The 18,483-nt window shown below is 37.1% G+C and overlaps 2 protein-coding genes across 4 annotated transcripts in view; both read left to right on the forward strand.

The window, feature by feature from the left end:
* The window catches only part of LOC124423361 (putative oxidoreductase GLYR1 homolog), a 32,942-nt gene extending 27,958 nt beyond the window's left edge, over positions 1–4,984 (forward strand). Inside the window, exons 8-10 of the mRNA XM_046960987.1 lie at positions 2,369–2,479; positions 2,598–3,042; positions 3,174–4,984. Of these exons, the coding sequence (XP_046816943.1) occupies positions 2,369–2,479; positions 2,598–3,042; positions 3,174–3,373 (756 nt within the window). The 3' untranslated portion in view covers positions 3,374–4,984. The remainder of the gene's footprint in view (positions 1–2,368; positions 2,480–2,597; positions 3,043–3,173) is intronic.
* Positions 4,985–6,453: 1,469 nt separating this feature from the next.
* LOC124423362 (AF4/FMR2 family member lilli-like) overlaps positions 6,454–18,483 on the forward strand; it is a 161,485-nt gene continuing 149,455 nt past the window's right edge. The window contains exon 1 of one of the 3 annotated variants that reach the window (XM_046960992.1): positions 6,454–6,825. In XM_046960992.1, the coding sequence (XP_046816948.1) occupies positions 6,716–6,825 (110 nt within the window). In that variant the 5' untranslated portion in view covers positions 6,454–6,715. Of the gene's footprint in view, positions 6,826–14,597; positions 14,866–18,483 lie in introns of those variants that run through there. The other 2 variants (XM_046960994.1, XM_046960998.1) reach the window with 2 other exon arrangements.

Raw genomic sequence — 18,483 nt, forward strand, 5'->3', positions numbered from 1 at the left:
CGATGTATTATTTGTTAAGCGATGTGTGTGTGTGTGTGTGTGAGAGAGAGAGAGAGAGAGAGAGAGAGAGAGAGAGAGATACCCGTATATCGGTGACAAAGAATATTAACGTTTAAATATTTTCTTTATTATTTTTCTTCTCTTTTCGTTTCCTTTCTTTTGTCCTTTGTCGAATTAAACGAATTAAAAATTGGAAAAATAGTAATTTTCCTCAGAGAATCGTCGATTTATTGTTTTCTTCATGATCAATCGAGCGCACGTGAAGAATTTCAAGGTCCATGTTATTAGAAATATTTGCGTATCTTCTTGCGCATTCCTTTGCCTCGTTTACAAACAATGTGTGTGCGTATACAAAAAAAAAAAAAAAAAAAAAAAGAGGGAACGAGATCGGGAAGGAATATAATGTATGAAAAAAAAAAAAAAAAAAAAATCATGATTGGATTACTAACACGAGGAGAAGAAGAAGGTGGATGACGAGAAGGGAGAGGAGAAGAAAAGCGGTCTTTCTTTATCAGCTATTAAAGATGGCGGCGAGTGTGCTGATTCGTTCGTAATGCCTCTTAGATCGTGATCGAATGACCGGCTGGAGACTAATAAGTTTTTTTCTTTCCTTATATTTTCTTTTTTTTTCTTTTTTTTTTTTTTTTTTTTTTTTTTACTTTTTTTCTCCCCAACTTAATATTTCCACGATTTCTTTTTACGAAAATATTTTCTACGACTATGAATGACGATCACGTATTTTTCTTTTAGAGGGGCGGGGGGAGGGGGAGACACATATCTCGTTTTTTATTCATATTACGGAATTTATGAAAACGTTAAACGTGAAAGAGGGAATTCATCTTTTCGATGCAAATGACGTTCGGTAATATAATGTGCTCTCGACCCCTCTCCGACGAGCGTAAACACGCGTCATCGCGTATAATATATTGTGAACGGGAAAGAGGAGAGAGAGAGAGAGAGAGAGAGAGAGAGAGAGAGAGAGAGAGAGAGAGAGAGAGAGAGCAAGAAGAGGTGACGAGAAGGGGTCGATGGGAAAGGGAGAAAGAGGGAAAGAGTGAAAGAGGGCTGTTAGCATGGGAAACGAACGAGGAGAAGGAACGAATCGAGATCATTCGATTCGACAGAAAATACAACACACACGCGCGGTGGTCGACCGATAATCGGCCATGTGTGTACATTTCGTAAAAGAAGAAACTTTTATTTCTCGAAAAGGAAACGTCCTTCCGGGTTAAGAATCAGCCTAACAACGACCGGTCGACCTCGTCCTAGATGGGAAAATTTCATTTGAAAAAAATGCAAGCTGACTGATAAAGAGAGACTGAGAGAAAGAGAGACAGCGTTATAGTAATGTAGCAATGCCATGATGAATGTTCCGACGAAAACTGTAAAGCAATCCCCTTTATAGTTATTATTCTTACAAAGGAAACTAAGGAACACGAGTACGTATTAAGGAACTGTCGCACGAGGGCAGCATCACAAGAAATCCGAAACGACCTTATCTTGCTTGCTTCGTGTCACGTCGACGAGTAGTAACGTAGCCATTTTTGTGTCCTACGACGCGTTCCGAGGCGTTACGAAACTTCCAGAGAATTCTACACGAGAACTGCGCATCGTGTTGTGCCTTTCTTTTTTTGTTCTCTTTTTTCTCTCTCTTTTTTCTTTTCTTTCTTTCTCTTCTTTTTTTTTTTTTTTTTTTTTTTTTATATATAGAAAGCTAACAGCACGTGTGTGTATATATATGTATACATATGTATACACACGTGTATTTATTTAGATATATATATATATATTTCGTATATATATATATATTTTTTATATATACACGAAATCATTGGCTAGATCTCTTGCAAGAATTCGCTGGAAAGTGCTATAAAAGCCACATGAGAATTTCTCTACGTAACGAGGCGCGATTAAGAGAGAAACGCGTACGGCGATCCCTCGTAATGGCGCCGTTTGTCGATGTGGCCAACGTCCCGTGACTATTTTCACCGCTTCGTAGCCGTCCGGAAGTCGACGCGACGAGGAGAACGAAGCGAGACGAATCGTTCCTCGTTGTGGCGCCATCTCTTGGTCTTTCAAACTCTATCCGTTGCTTTCAACTGTTTCACACGCCAATAGATGACGCCACGATGTTTGTTAAGCGAACCGTTCAGTGCTGGACTATTGAAGTCCAATGCCCGAGGGAAATATTATAAAAACGATTTTTAAACATCTATCTATTATGATCGATTATTGAAAAGATTCATAAAGTAATCTATTATTTGATGATTATTTAACAATTATAATAAAAATATTGACAAATAAAAATCATAATATTTTATCTATCGCAAAATAATTAAATGATGGATGTTGTTTATTTGATTTTTAGTGTGCGGATTTTGTAAAGGCTGGAGCAGAACAAGGATTAACACCTTCGGACGTCGTATTGGCAGCCGACATAACATTTTCTTGCGTTGCTGATCCACAAGCTGCAAAAGATGTAAGTATAAAATAAGAATCAAAAACGAAGTCAAAGGAATTTATCTTTGAAGTAGTAGTAAAAGGCCGACAAATGGATCGACGTTGTATCAACAAAATCCGTAACTTTAATCTTTCAGATGGTATTTGGTAATTGCGGCGTATTGATGGAAATATCCTCTGACAAGGGTTACGTTGAAATGACAGGAATAGACGCGGAAACATCACAGGACATCGCCGAGGCGATAAACGCAAAAGGTGGCCGTTACCTTGAAGCACAAGTGCAAGGTAGCAAAACCCAAGCGCAGGAAGGCACATTGGTCATTCTTGCGGCTGGAGATCGTACGCTTTTTGACGATTGTCAATCGTGTTTTGAGGCTATGGGCAAAAACAGTTTCTACCTCGGAGAAGTTGGCAATGCATCCAAGATGAACCTCGTCCTTCAGCTAATGGCTGGCGTGACATTGGCGGGACTTGCTGAGAGTATGGCTCTAGCTGATCGAGCGGGACTTCAACAGAAGGACGTTCTTGAGGTTTTAGAGTTAACCTCCCTAGCTTGTCCGGCGATTCTTGACAAAGGAAAGGGTAAGGGATTAAAGTAAAAGATATCGAGTAGAATATCTCATTCAAATTTTATTTACTTGTTTTTTATATAACTAAAATTATATAACTGGATTTATCATAACAACAATTAACGTCTCGTCCATTGATTTTAGCGATCATCGAGGGTGGTTTCCCGACACAACTACCGCTCCAGCACATGCAGAAAGATCTTAGATTATCGTTAGGAATGAGCGATCAGCTCGAACAACCTCTGCCCCTTGCTGCAGCGGCGAATGAAGTTTACAAGCATGCAAAACGTCTCGGTTATGGGGAACACGACGCCTCGGCTGTTTACATCAGGGCCAGGTTCTAATGGAGAACAACGTCGTCGGGGCTTTTGCTAAGATCATATTTATTGCAATACCTAACGTTGTTTCCCCAGCGCTAAGAGAAAAGATTAGTTAAGTGCGTCGATTTATCGCGAAAATCGACGTTGTCATATAATAGAGATGGAAAGAGAGAAAGAACCAAACACGAGCAAAAGAGAGGGAACAAAGAGCCAGAAAAAGGGGGAGAGAGAGAGAGAGAGAGAGAGAGAGAGAGAGAGAGAGAGAGAGAGAGAGAGAGAGAGAACCAAGCACGCACGCACGTAACAAGCAAGCACACACGATGTCAAGTATATATGCTTACATGTATACTATTGTTCGAGGAAGATGAAAACGCATTTATCGCTGGAACACGTATCGACATTTTACGAAAGATCGGACCAGTAAGTTTCACACAGTAAAAAGATATTATTGACGAGTGGGCCATCGAGAAGATACACACGACGAGAAAAATGATAAACAATGGATTTACTCCTATCCTCGTGATCGAAATTTAATCTATACATATGTATACGTAAGCGTGCATATATACATATATACATATACACATATTGTAATATCACAATTTGTTGTACTCTTAATACATAGAGGAAGGTGCAATTATCGAAGGATAAGGAGGGAAAATGTGCGTGTGATACATACATATATATATATATATATGTATGTATGTATGTATGTATATATGTATATGTATATACAATATATATATATGTGTGTGTGTATGTATGTTGTATGTATACCTGTACCATGTGTACTATCGTTAGATAGTAGTTACGTGACATTTTTCTTAACGCGATTAGTAGAAATTCGTTCTTTCAAGAAATGTTTGCGATGCAAGACGCGAGTCGATGGTTATTTCTCTCGAGTTGCGTCCCGTCGCTATAATGTATTAAAGAACGTCGAATCGAAGAGGAAACTCGGGACGCGTCGAAAATGTGCCTTACGTTGCTACACGACGCAAAAAATTCCTTAGTAAAGGCGTTCAATAATTCTGAAAGTTCGCTTGCGCGTTTCGAGAGCATCAACGATCGACAGCGCTAATGCGTCTTAAGTGTCATCCTTTATATAGACATATATAGAAGACGTGTAAGAAGAAGAAGAAGAAGAAGAAGAAGAAAAAAGGATGAAGAAGAAAAAAAGAAGAAGATTATATCAATGAAAGAATGAATTCTATTATTCGTCAAAGATTTCTAATTTGGAGATGTGTGTCTGTCACTTGTGCGTGTTAAGCCACCGTACGAAAGAAGAAATGCAAAGAATCGAGCAGCGCACGTTTCCTGTTCTTTTTTTTTTTTTTCTTTTTTTTTTTTTCTCTTTGTTTTTCTTTTTTTTTTTTTTTTTTTTTTTTTTAAGAGATATCTCTTACTTATTTTGAAAGTTTTATCAATATTATTGTATTATTAAATATATCTTAACTCTATCCACTGTAAAGCTTTATTTTGACCGAGTCGTTGTCTGTCTCCTCTCGAATGTTGGAGTCAGATTTTCGATATCGCGGGAACAACGATCTTCGACGGTTTTTATAAATAAGAAAAAGAAAAAAGAAAAAAAAAAAAAAAGAAAAAAGAAAGAAAAAAAGCAAACAAAACGTAAAAGAACACATAAAGAAATTATTTACAAAAGCATCTATATTGATTGAAAATATTCTTTCGTTAATGATTATAACGATAGTAATGAAGAATGGAAAAAAAAAAAACAAAAAAAGTCGAATATTTTGAGCTTTTATTTTTCAGTATATAAAATTCAAAAAAAAAGAAAAAGCGACAGTTATGATAATTATTCGACGATATTCTCTGTTCGTTTTATAGACTCTCGACAATTTGTATCTTAAATATAATCTGATAATTGAAAAATATTTAGAAGAGGAATGCGAGTGAGTAAAATATTCGCAAAGTTCGTACGTATGGAATTCTCTCGTCAGCGTTACTTTTTTCGAAAGAAGAAAAAGTAAAAAAGAAGAAGAAGAAGAAGAAGAATAAAAGATAATAAAGCTCGTGACATTTTATCTGTTTAGGAGAAAGAAATTTTTTTGTTTTCGGTGCGTGGGAAATTGCATAGCGTATAGCTATCGGTGGCTGCGCGCCATATCACATATTGTATATGTAATTAGATATACATTAGATACAGCTTCATACAATTATAAACGTTACAATGAAAGATTGTAAGCGTAAAAAGAAGATAATGAAATGGTGGAGATAGAAATTATAAAATATATTCTATGGATAGGTATGGCGGCAAAAAAAAAGTTATAAATATATATATATATATATAAATATAAATAAATAAATATATATATATATATATACATACACACCACACACAAATACACACACACACACCACACATACACACATATACACATACACATACATATACATATACATATAGTTAGTAAAGGATAAAAGAAATAAATCCACAAGGAAATGAAGAAGAAGGAACGAAGGAAAAGAAATTTGGCGTGTGTGCGATCGGATGAATGAGAGTGCACGATGATGAGTCACGTGCGTTATGCCGTAATAACACAGGCATTATATGTTTTATCACGAAATACACTGGTTTTTGAATAAATATCTATTTGAATTAACGATCTTAGGCATTGAATATTTACAGGTAATCAACGTTACCGTTATGCTTTTTCTTTCAATTTTATTTATTTACACGCGTATTTAGGTCGTAGCAATTCTTTTGAAATTTAGGTTACTACATATATATATATATATATATATATATATAGAGCATGATGAAGTATGAAAAAAATAAATATACGTTTATTATCGAAGGAAGAAAATAGAAGAAGAGCGAAGAAGAACGAAGAAGAAAATGAAAAAGAACAGGTGATTTACGTACCGTTCAAATTTCGCGGAAAGAATGGCGTGCGCACGCGTTCGTTAAACGTAGCGTAGGAAAGAGCACGCGCGCGGTGTGAGCGAATGAGAAAGAGAGAGAGAGAGAGAGAGAGAGAAAGAGGGAGATAAAGATAGGCTCGCGAACATACGGTGCTGCTCGCTATTGCGGGGTGGGGTGGGGAGTGCTGCCGAGCGATGACACCTGTGGCTCGGCCCCCACGATCAGTTCAGCCGCGACCGTCCACGCGCCGTCTTTATTGTACGTTTACACGCGACCGCATATGTATATATCGCATATATACATATATATATATTGTGTATATATATATATATACACACATATAGACACGAATAATAGTGGTAGTAAATATTATAAACCATTACATAGTATATATATATATATATATATATATATATATATACATATATATATATATAAAAGAGAAACTAGTTACGAATATCAGGATTTGTGTAAAGAGACAGATGAATACAACAACAACATCGTGGTCCAGCAGATTTTCTCGAAAAACGTCGAACGACGATCATTTGCATCGCCGTCGCGACGCTTCAATATCGGCGAACCGAGGATATAAGTAAGACAACGAATATCCTATTTATTTTTCATTTCCATAAACTCGATCGAAAATAACATTTTAGACCTTCGTAATAGTTTGTGAATTCGACATTGATATTATCCCTCTACTTGTGTTACATACGTCTCTTGTTTATCCGTTTTCTATTCCCTCTCCTACATCTTCCTTTCCTTCCTTCCTCCCCCCTCCCCACTCTTTCTCTCTCTTTCTCATTCTCATTCTGTATACCCAATGACGTCGTAGTATCTCTTTCCAATTCGATCCTAACCCGTTGCCGCGTCGTTCGTGCGCATCGATGTCTTTTTAGAAAGCAAGATATCGTTAACTATACACATCCCTGCTTGCTTAGCAACGCATAGAGGTTTTCAGGGCAGCCTAACAGAGGTTGAATATTATTTCAAACTAATATACTTTGCGATCGATGAAATTTCTAATAGTAATTCAAAAAAGAAATGATAAAGAAAAAAGACAGAGGGGAAAGAGAGAGAGAGAGAGAGAGAGAGATAAATGTCTTAAATACTTTATCGATGCGAAGTTGGATGATGGCGTTGACGTCGATTTCCCGCTCGATAGTCGATTGTCTTCTTTCGAGGCTGTAATATCTGTGCTCAGCGCGCTCTGTCAAAGTGGACGTATGTACTTCGGCCGTTTAAACGAGGACGCAGCAGATCGAGTCGAGTACACACATGTATGTTTACTTGTGTCTCTCTTCTTTGGTTTATCATCGTCTCTGGTTGGTGTGTATGTTGTGTGTGTGTATATATATATCTCTCTCTCTCTCTCTCTTGTGTATGCGTGCATGCTGTGCTTGTGTGTTACGTAGTCTCTCTCTCTCTCTCTCTCTCTCTCTGTGTGTGTGTGTAAATGTAGATGTGTATATGTTCTTTTCCCTCTTCGGTTACGATCATATATTTTAAATATATCGGCTAATAATCACGCGCACTGATAGCCTCTAGTTCCGTTCTAACCTCAAATCGGTGATAGACTTAGAATTAGATCGAGAAGCGCGTGTCGTCGTTCATACTTCGATGAACCACCACGTGACGATGGATGGATGATTAGAGGTAAGGTTTCCTACTGCTTAATTCGTGAAAAGAAGCCTTTACGATTTGTTTGTAAAGAACATATTTAGGAATAAACAAATGGTGCGACACATTATACACATATAACGATACGAGAGATCGATAATTAATAACATTTAATAGGTTCCATTAACACTAATTGGTTAAAACATCGGGCAAGAAACCAAGCGACTTTCCTTTTGATACAAATTACGATAGTTTTTCTCTATTTCATGAAAAATACGATTTTGCGTTATCTATTATTCTTTTTTTTTTTTATTCTTCTCTATCTATCTCTGTCTCCGTCTTTTAATATATATATATATATATAGAGAGAGAGAGAGAGAGATTTATGGTATCTTCTATTCGTGACGGACAATAATTTGAAAAAGCGCGGGTAAAGGGAGGAGGGATAAAAAGATGTTGACAAATATTCCCTAATTGTCATTTGAAAGTATGATAACACATATGCTTAGGATAGAAATGGTCAGGCCGATTCTCAACGACGAATCGACGACCCACGAGATAATCCGTCGATCACCTTCGACCTATTATCGATCGAGACGTTGCATTTAAACGAAACCATTACGCGAATATCACTACGAAATGTTTTTGTTTTTTTCTTCTTTATTTTTTTTCCATTTCTCTCTCTCTCTCCCTCTCTCCCCCCCCCCTCTCTCTCTCTCTATCTCTACGTACTCGACAGACGATAAGAAGAGAACTTGACTTTCGATTGTTCCAAGTTATACGGATTAATTAATGAAGAGATACGTACGTATACTCAGAGAAAGAGAGAGAGAGAGATGTGGGAGGAGTGAGGGGGGAACAGAACGCGCAAGATGTGCCACTGTTTCAGGTTCGAGGATTTTTCTTATCTCTTTCTATTTCTAAGCTCGTCGATCAAACAGAACATGCGTTAAACAAGCCAATCGTCATAAACAAATAATTTCCGTTCGATACGTCCGCCATGTTTATTATTATTTCAACAAGTAACGAAATTCAATCTTTAAAGTAATAATTTATTCTTTTAACATTTAACATTGTTTTGGATAAAACAACGAACAAAAAAAAAGAGAGAGAGAGAGAGAAGGAAAAAGTGAAAATAAAAAACGAAACGAAAAGAAACATGAAAAAAAGCAAAGAGAAGAAGTTAAGAAGTTGTAAACAAGAAAAAAAATTTTACGTAGCACATAATCGGAGGACACGCGTGTAAGAAAGTAAAGAGAACAGAAAGGAATTCGTGGAAAACTAAATCGTTCTCGCTCGGTAGGTCGACAACTACACAAACGTAACGCATTTTTTTCTCTCACGCACGACAACGAGAGAGAGAGAGAGAGAGAGAGAGAGAGAGAGAGAGTGAGAGGGGGAGAGGGAGAGAGAGAGAAAGAAAGAAAGAAAAAAAAAGAGAGAGAATCACACACGCTTGCGCACGGACCCAAACATATACCCATGCAAAGAGTGAAAGAGAGAGAAAGAATGAGATAGTGAGAGAGAAAGAGAAAGAGAGATGAAGTCGCTTAGTAGCGAGAAATCCGGTGAATCGCGAGCGCGCGCCACCTTACGACGACTACTTCGGTCGTCTTCGAGGCCGATCGTCCCGTGTGTAACGACGCGTCGTCGTCGTGTCATGCCTTTGAAAAATAGCTCGCGACGCGCGTTATCCCTACTCTCTTCCTTTTTCGCTCTCTCTCTCTCTCTCTCTCTCTCTCCCTCTCTTTTTCTTTTTCTCTTTCTCTTTATCTCTCTCTTTCTCTTTCTCTCTTTCTCTCTCTCTCTCTCTCTCTCTCTCTCTATCTCTCTCTCGCTCGCACATTCGGTGTACGTGCTCGCGCGTGTAAATAAACGCGCGTGGAGCCGCAAAGTAGGAGGGGTAGAAGAAAAAGGAGGAGGAGAAGAAGAAGGTGGTAGTGGTGGTAATGGTAATGGCGGTGGTGGATGAGGCATCGTAGGGGAAAGAGGTTTGCTATCTGTCTCTTTTACGAAGAAGCTCGAAAAGATCTCGAGCGTGTTTCGTCTCTCCTCTTCCTCCTCCTCCTCCTCCTCCTCCTCCACGAAGTTCGATCCGAGTAAGTCGCGCGCTCTCAAAACACACATACACACCATACATCATAGATACGTACATACGCGCGCGCATACGTCGTAACAAACATACATCATATATATATATATATATGTATATATGTATATATATATACAAATATAGATAGTACGTCGTACGTACATATATATATATATGTATGTATATGTGTATATATATATGTATATATTACGAACAAGCGGTCGCGTGTGAGTAGGCGCACGTATCGCGCCGCCCGCTCTCCGATGATGACGATGGTGGTAGCGGGGGTGGGGGTGGGAGGTAAGAAAAGGGGGGAAGTCCGCGAGGGGCCTGGAGAATGGCCTGGGAGGGAAAGGGGAAAGGTACGGCGTTGGTAACGCGCCGTGGACGGATTTCGTTCGCGAGTCTCTTTAGTGGGGAATCGAACCGGTTAACGCGGATTGGCTTATTTTCGAGAAGCGTAATCCTTACGTTAAAATTAACTTATTTGTCGTATATCGTCTACTCTGTTGTGTTTTTCTCTTGTTCTCTCTCTCTCTCTCTTTTTCTCTCTTTATATATATATATATATATATACATATATATATCGTTATTTTCTGACGGCGCCATGTAAGTGTCTTTCTCTTTCTCTCTCTCTCTCTTGTTCTTGAATCATTTTTTAATGATTCTCCGTCCTTTTGCTCTTGAAATGTTTTCTTTCATGAAGCTTCATCTCCTTCTCTCTCTCTCTCTCTCTTTTCATGAATCATTTTTAACGATTATCAACCCTGTTGCTTCGAAATGTTTTCTTCCAACGAACTTTCTCTTTCTCTCTCTCTTTCCCTTTGTCTCTGTTTCTTTTTCTTTTATTTTCCCCCCCTCTCACTCTCTCTCTCTCTCCATCTTTGATATAGATTAAGTTAGAACGCGCATTGGCGTAGTAATTAAAAATTCCGAGTTAACACGTACGATATTAATGTTGATTAACTTTGGCATCGAGAAAAGATTTTACGATTTTTATGCACGTCGTCATCGTCATCGTCATCGTCATCATCATCATCATCATCATCATCATCATAATAATAATCTTTCCGTTTTGTTTCATCAAGTGTCGCTTTCGGCGAACTGTTGGACTGCTTTCTTTTTTTTTTTTTTTTTTTTTTTTTTGTTCATCTTTCCTTGTCTTTTTTTCCTTTTTTTTCTCCGTCTCTTTTTACCCATTTTTGCTTCGCGATCGTTCTAAATACCAAGGAAGACGTTGACCGTATATAAAAGCGACAAGGGTAAGAGGATCAAGGCGAATCATTATTTGATTCTTCGCTTCCGAAGTATTTTTTTAAAAGCAAAGTAAACATCCGGTATAATCGAGAGGTATACGAGCTTCTCTGGATCGGTTTGTCGGTCGGTCGGTCGGTCGGTCGATCGATCGATCGATAAATCGATTAATCGAACGTATCGTCAGTAGTTCTCGCCGGTTGGCGTTCATTCGAGAATTGGTTTTGTCTGTCAGCGATTTTCTTCCGGGGGCAAAGGAAGACGACGCGAAGCGATTCAAATAAAAAGAATTGAAAAGATAAAGAAAACAAGAGGACGAGAGATAGAGTTAAAGATAAAGATAAAGATAAAGATAGAAAGAAAAAGAGAATTATCGTAGAATTGTTGATTTTCTCAATAGTTCGAATAGACGTAGTCTTCGTCGTTCTTCTTTTTCTTTATTCTTCCCTTTTCATTTTATTATTATTATTATTATTATTATTATTATTATTATTATTATTATTATTTCGTTTTTTTTTTTATTTTTTTTTTAACCCCATTGTTCCGAAAAGAGAAAGAAAGAGAAATAGATAGTAGACACGAGCGATCCTCAAGCTTTGCCTCCTCGAGATACAATCGCCGTGTCAGGCTCGGCGTACGACGTCCTTGAATCGCGTAACGCTTTTACTCGGCCGACTCTTGCGCTCTGCTTCAACCGAGCATTCGACCGAAGTGCTTTCGTGCTGCACCGGAATCTCCTACGTGCAAAATAAAATCCGGAAGGTAGTAACCTCTATCGTAAATGTCTACGTCGCCTGGATGACTTTCGATTTTCTTGAAAACGTCCAACATCTTTTTATCAAGATCTATACTTTAGGATACCTTATAAATCGGGATTTGATCATGGGATGCTTTACGACGAACTCCGAAAGTATATTCCATCGAAAATGTCAGCGACTAGTAAAAAGAGACAGTGTGCGAGAAAGGGAGAGAGAGAGAGAGAGAGAGAGAGAGGGAATGAGAGATAGAGAGAGATGGAAATAGAGAGAAAGAGTATACGTTTGTGTGTGTATTGTGTGTGTGTGTTTGTATGTGCGTGTGTATTTGTTTCCCTTCGATAGTCTCCAGTCCAATACTTTCGATTTTGTCGATCAACTCGTACGTTAATAGTCACTTCGTAGTATAATGGCGCTTTCTTCTTGGCCTATAGGAATAAAATGAATCCTTTTTTTTTTTTTTCAATTTTCTTCCCTTTCTAATTGCACGTTTGTTAATTACAATCGAATATATATATATATATATATATATATATATATATATGATATATGTATGTTTGTATGTATGTATGTACGTATGTATGTATTTTTTTCATCTCTTTCATTATGTTTCATAACGAAATGAAAGAAATTTATTTCACTTAGTAATATGTGTACGATTAATAGTTATAGCTGTCATTAAGGGATAATATTTTATTTTAATTTTCGTGTTGATCGGTCGTCGTTGAAATTTTGAACCGGATTGTTCCGGGATTTTTATGAAAAATTAATAATTAAAAATAAGGCGCATCCTCAAAGTCCAGTTATCCGATTCAGGGAGATAGAAGAAGCGGTGAAAGTGCATAGACGAGTCTTGGAACCCAGGAGAAAGGAATAATTACGGCTTACGACATACCGTTGTAACGGACGATTTCGCGCGCATCTAACTGATAATATTCCTTATGCGCATTTGTATAATAAATTATAGAGGTAGGCTTTCTGCTTATCTTATTCTTTTTATTTCCATTTATTTATTTCTTTATTTCTTTATGTTGGTTTGACGTTCTTCGTTGAAATTCTTGGAATTATTATTATTGGAAGTATTGAAACGACCGTCCAACACTTCTAGCTGCCAACTATCGAACAATTAAATTATTCGATAGTTGGTTCGAACGTCAAGAAAATATTGTTTCGTAATTACGACCTCGAAAGTTTTCAAGTTTTCTTGGTTTTACGATTTGGTCGTAATAACTTCGTCCGAGTTGAATGTCCTTAAATGTCATTATAAAAAAGTTGAGTTAATTACGACGATATAAAAAGTAATAAGAAATACAAATGCATAATTAAAAGTTTATTATTATTATTATTATTATTATTATTATTATTATTATTCAGTGTGTAAAGCTTTAATTATAGGAATTTATATATTTTTGATTGGAGATCGATTTATTACACGTTGTGTATATTTAAGTCTTCGAGGATTAAAATTTAAATTTTCCCGGGTAATGAATCTTCGCATACGTGGTCGGCGCCATTAAAAAAGAAAAAAAAAAAAAAGAAAAAAAAAATAAAGTCCAATTTGCGAACTTTCCGATTATTTTTTATTCGGGTTTGGATCGAAACTGACTGTCACCTTCTAATTCAACGAACCATTTTCCACTCATTTTTAGAAAACATATAGCACGTTCAATGAACTCCGTGACGCGCAAGAATGATTCAAAGAGATAGATAAATAGATAGGTAGATAGATGGACGGATAAATAGATAGGTAGATAGGTAAGGTAGCTAGCTAGCTAGGTAGGTAGATAGATAGATAATCAAATAATCCAAGCGTATCATCATCATGCAGGCCTGTAACGTCTGCGGAGCGAGAACCGTGCCACCACGAACGAGTATTGGGATCTACGAAGCGGCAATCCGGTGATTACCTCGTTCCAGAAAAGAAGAAAATAATTTGGCTTTAGAATCGTGAAAGTGATCGAGCATCTAGAACGGACCTTGTGGTAGGAGAGAAAGAGTAAGAACGATCGTCCTCGCTCGCCGAAAGTCGCACTCTCGAGTGACGACTATATTGAGCTCAGTGTGCGTGCTTACTCTAACGAGCAAAGACGAAAGTTTTTCTTCTTTTATTTTTCTTTTCCTTTTACTCTTTATTTTTTTTATGACACTCCGCGATAACAATTTCGACGATAAAAAGGATCATCGATATATGTGACATATGTAAGAGAAAGAGAGAGAGAGAGAGAGAGATAGAGAGAAACAATCTTCATCGTGTCAAACAGCAAACAAGAAGATAGAGCGAGTTAAAGAAGATAAAATTATAAAAGGAAGAAACGAGAGGAAGAAAAGAAGAAAGAAAGGAAGGAAGGAAGGAAGGGAAGAAAGAAAGAAGAAAGAAGGATCATTTTATTTTTTTTCCATCGTAGATCTCTCGCAAGAATCCTCACGAGGACGAAGAGGACGAAGCGTCGTCTTTTGACGTACGCCGTCACGATTAATTTGACGACGATGTATCGTCGTCGTGCATACGCTCGAACGTCGTCCTCGTCGTCGTTGTCGTCATTGTCATCGTCGTTGTCGTCGTCGTCGTCGTCGTTGTTGTCTTCGTTATCGCCGCCGTCGCCGTCGCCGCCGTCGTCGTCGTCGTCGTCGCCGTCGTCGTCGTCGCCGTCGTCGTCGTCGTCGTCGTCGTCGCCGTCGTCGTCGTCGTCGCCGTCGTCGTCGTCGTCGTCGTCGTCGCCGTCGTCGTTTCTGTTGCTGCTGCTGCTGCGGTGAATGGAAAGCTAGGCTAACGGATCACGCGACACAGTGATGCAGTGCCGTAGTGTCAGTGTCGAGTGCCACGTGCCCGTTCCTTGGATTACTTGAAGATGACTTCGTCCGGCGGATATTATGACGACAGGAATCCTTTGCTCAAGGGCACGTTATCTAGGTGAGTCCGTAAATTTTCGTTTCTTTTTTTTTATTTCTTTCTTTTCTTTTTTTTAAGTTCCTTTTTTTTCTTTTTTAATTCTTTTCCTTTTTTCCTCTTTTGTTTCTTGTTTTCTTTTTGACGGCCTAAAAATGTGACGTCACACAAGGAATACTCAGGTCAATGTAGAGACTCCGTTTATTACTCGATTATCATAACCTGTCTTAAAGCTCTAATTTAATTCTAACGATTCTACTGTAAATAAGGAAATAATTTCTTTTTTTTTCGTTTGCTTGTTTGTTTGTTTGTATGTTTTTTTGTTTTTCTTTTTTTTTTTTGTTTTGTTTTGTTAGATTGATTTATCAAAAGCTGTTACTCAGATAACAGGAAGTAGATTGGGTCAATCGGATAGAAGGAAAAATGTAATCTAATGAACGTTCTAGTCTAATAGATTCGTTCCTTTTACGTGACACGCGAACATATTATGCATGTGTATACATACATATATATATATATATATATGTATGCATATATATATATATATATACATATATATATATGTATGGTATGCTCATTCGCTTACGAATATATAAGCACAGTTGAAAAGGGTTAATACGCATTCGTTCGGTATTAAGACGGTTGCTTTGAGATTGAACGAAGAATGTTTAGATGGAGTCACGTAACCTTCCGACACAGTTTTATCTGCTCGGCATCAAAGTGAAACCGTAGGAAGGATCGACGATGAGGCGAGGCATTGCGAAAGGCTCCTCTTTATGCGCGCGCGTTACGTTCGAGCGCGTTACAACGCGTAACGCGATGCGTTTTCAGACGAAAGCCAGCCGGATATATATATGCGTTTCTATATATTATGTGTGTGTCTATTTATGTATAAGAGAATATGTGCGTGTACGTGCGCGCGCGCCCGTGTGTGTATATATTGACGCGATACACGAACTTACTACTTGTTGTTCCCGACGACGCCGAGCGTCGAGACGTCGCGACTTCCATTTTCTGCGATATACGTAGATGGGCATATATATATATATATATATATATATATATTCTGTATATATATATATACATATTATATGTACATGTAAATTTATGTTTACGTATAATATATACCGGTATGCAAATATTTTCGATAGCTCATCTTCGTGATTTAAGAAAATCTAAATGAATTTGAAACGATATAGAAGTATATTTAGTAATATTTCTTTTTTTTCTTCTTCTTTTATTTTCCTTCGTTCTACGGTAAACGTTAATGTGCATTATTTGAAATACATTCGAACTTTCTCTTTCAACGCCGAAGAATAAGAATAAGGAAAAAAAAAAAAAAAGCAAGAGAAAAAGAAAGAAGAAAAAAATCTAACTATCTTGGAAAGTTTCACACGAACTACTTCATATTATACGATCATCTTGGTATTCGAATCGATTCCTTTTGAATAATAAACTTTCTGTACGACGTTTCTTTAGCCTTTTTTTTCTTCTCTCTCTCTATCGAGTATTGAACTTGTTGCGGTTTTTTTTTCTATTTTTTTTTTTTTATTTCTTTTATTTTTTATTTTTTTTTTTTTTAGAGGACATCTTTCTTATTATCTCTCAATATTAATGGCATAATAGTTAGATTAGATTTTGTATCGTTAGATACAAAAGTATGCACTTTTTGTTTGCCGTCTTAAAAGTGTCATTTAAGTTTGCCATTAAAAGCGTCATTTCTTTTTTATGAAAAAACAAATGGAACGCTGATCTATGCGAAATTATGCAAGGAAATTAGCTGGGACGACGATTTTTCGTTAGATTCGCGTTACGATTTTTTCGGTAACAAGAATAGAAAAAAAAAGAAAAAAAAAAAAAAAAAAAGAAAAAAAGAAAACAAAAAAAAAAGAAGAATAAAGATATGAGAGACGAGATCTTGTGATCTTTCAAAAAGGAAATCCTCCAAAAGCTTTTATACTCGTATTTAGATAAAAATAGCTTCACGTGAAATCGTTAAATGCGCTGAACTTGAACGAACATTTTTGTATGAACGTGCATACATACATACATACATACATACATACATACATACATACATACATACATATATACATTCATATATACATACATATATACATACATACTTTCATATAAGTTACTCGCAATAGAACAACTGATCGTTGGGACGAAAGGCAAAGTCGATATTTTTAGGAGGACGATGAATTTAACAATAGGAATGTCACTTTAGTTGACATTTTTTATCAAGACGGCAGTTCGTGAACCGAAAAATAGTGAAACTCTTTTACATATACACGAAAACATGGAGGAGGCATAGACACGAGTTGAAACTTTCAAAAGATATTTTTCTATAACGAGTGAATGTTTTTTAATATTAATAAAAAAAACTTTACGAGAGCTGTAACTGTACTTTTTTTTTACATATTTTTCTTTTTTCTTTGTTCTTTTTCTTTTTTCTTTTCTTTCATTTTCTTTTCCATAGGAGTATATGAACACTTGAAAACATCGAAATAATATATACGATTAAATTCGATTGGACCTCGAACTTGAACTTGATAAAACTCTCGAACTATACGCCCACTACTTTATTTCTTTCTTTTTGCTTTTTTTCTTATTCTTTTTTCCGGTTTTTTTCGGGGGATTTTCTTTTCTTTTTTTTTTTTTTTGTAATCTATTCCAATTTTTTTAATCGCGTCGAACAAGGACACTCAAACGCTCGTACATATAACAATACGCAGAGAGAGAGAGAGAGAGAGAGAGAGAGAGAGAGAGAGAGTAAGAGAGTTTTTTTTTCATCTTTTAAATAGCGAGTCCCTGTTCATTCGTTTATTAAGTAAATCGCAAAACGATGTTTTTTGCTGATGGACGCGCACGTGCATAAAAAAGAAATGCGTAAAAGAGGGTAATGCACGAACGGTATAACGAGGGGATACTTTACTCGCTTAGGAGTCTACTATTCGTCCTTCGTTAGCGTGCATAGATACATACATACGTACATGCATACGTACATATATATATATATATATATATATATATATATATATATATATATATACACAGATACAAGGACAAACGCACAAACATATGCATGAATAAACGTGTATGTACTCTCTACGTAGGAATAGATGAGGGAAGGTTCACTCTCGTGTGCTTGCGATGCTTCGCGAATCGATCGGCTCGGTTCGGCCCGACGTGTACAACGTAAAAAGCATTGGGCGACTGCACTCTCGAAATAAAAGCTTGAAAAAGAGGAATTAACCGATAACTCGTACGGGGAAAGCGTGCGCGTTAATTGATAATGAACGCGTCGTTCGACGTCCCGTCTAAAAGCGCGACGTGTCACTACGATTTTTTTTCTCCCTCCCCCCCCCCTCTCTCTGTCCGTCTGTCTGTCTCTAATTTTCCATTCTTTTTTTTCTTTTTTCTTCCCCTCTTTTATCCTCTCTCTCTCTCTCTCTCTCTCTCTCTCTCTTTCTCACTCTGTATTTCCAGCTATACGTCCGTCTGTCTATCTATCTGTCTGTCTGTCTTTCTCTATCTTTCCCTCATCATTTCTTTTGTCGTTTTACTAGTCGCAATTAAGTACGATTAGACACGTCAAAGGACTACTTTAATAGTTCCCCATTGCGAGAAGACAAGTCG

Source organism: Vespa crabro, chromosome 4 (assembly GCF_910589235.1).
Source record: "Vespa crabro chromosome 4, iyVesCrab1.2, whole genome shotgun sequence".
NCBI classification, from domain to species: Eukaryota; Metazoa; Arthropoda; class Insecta; order Hymenoptera; family Vespidae; genus Vespa; species Vespa crabro.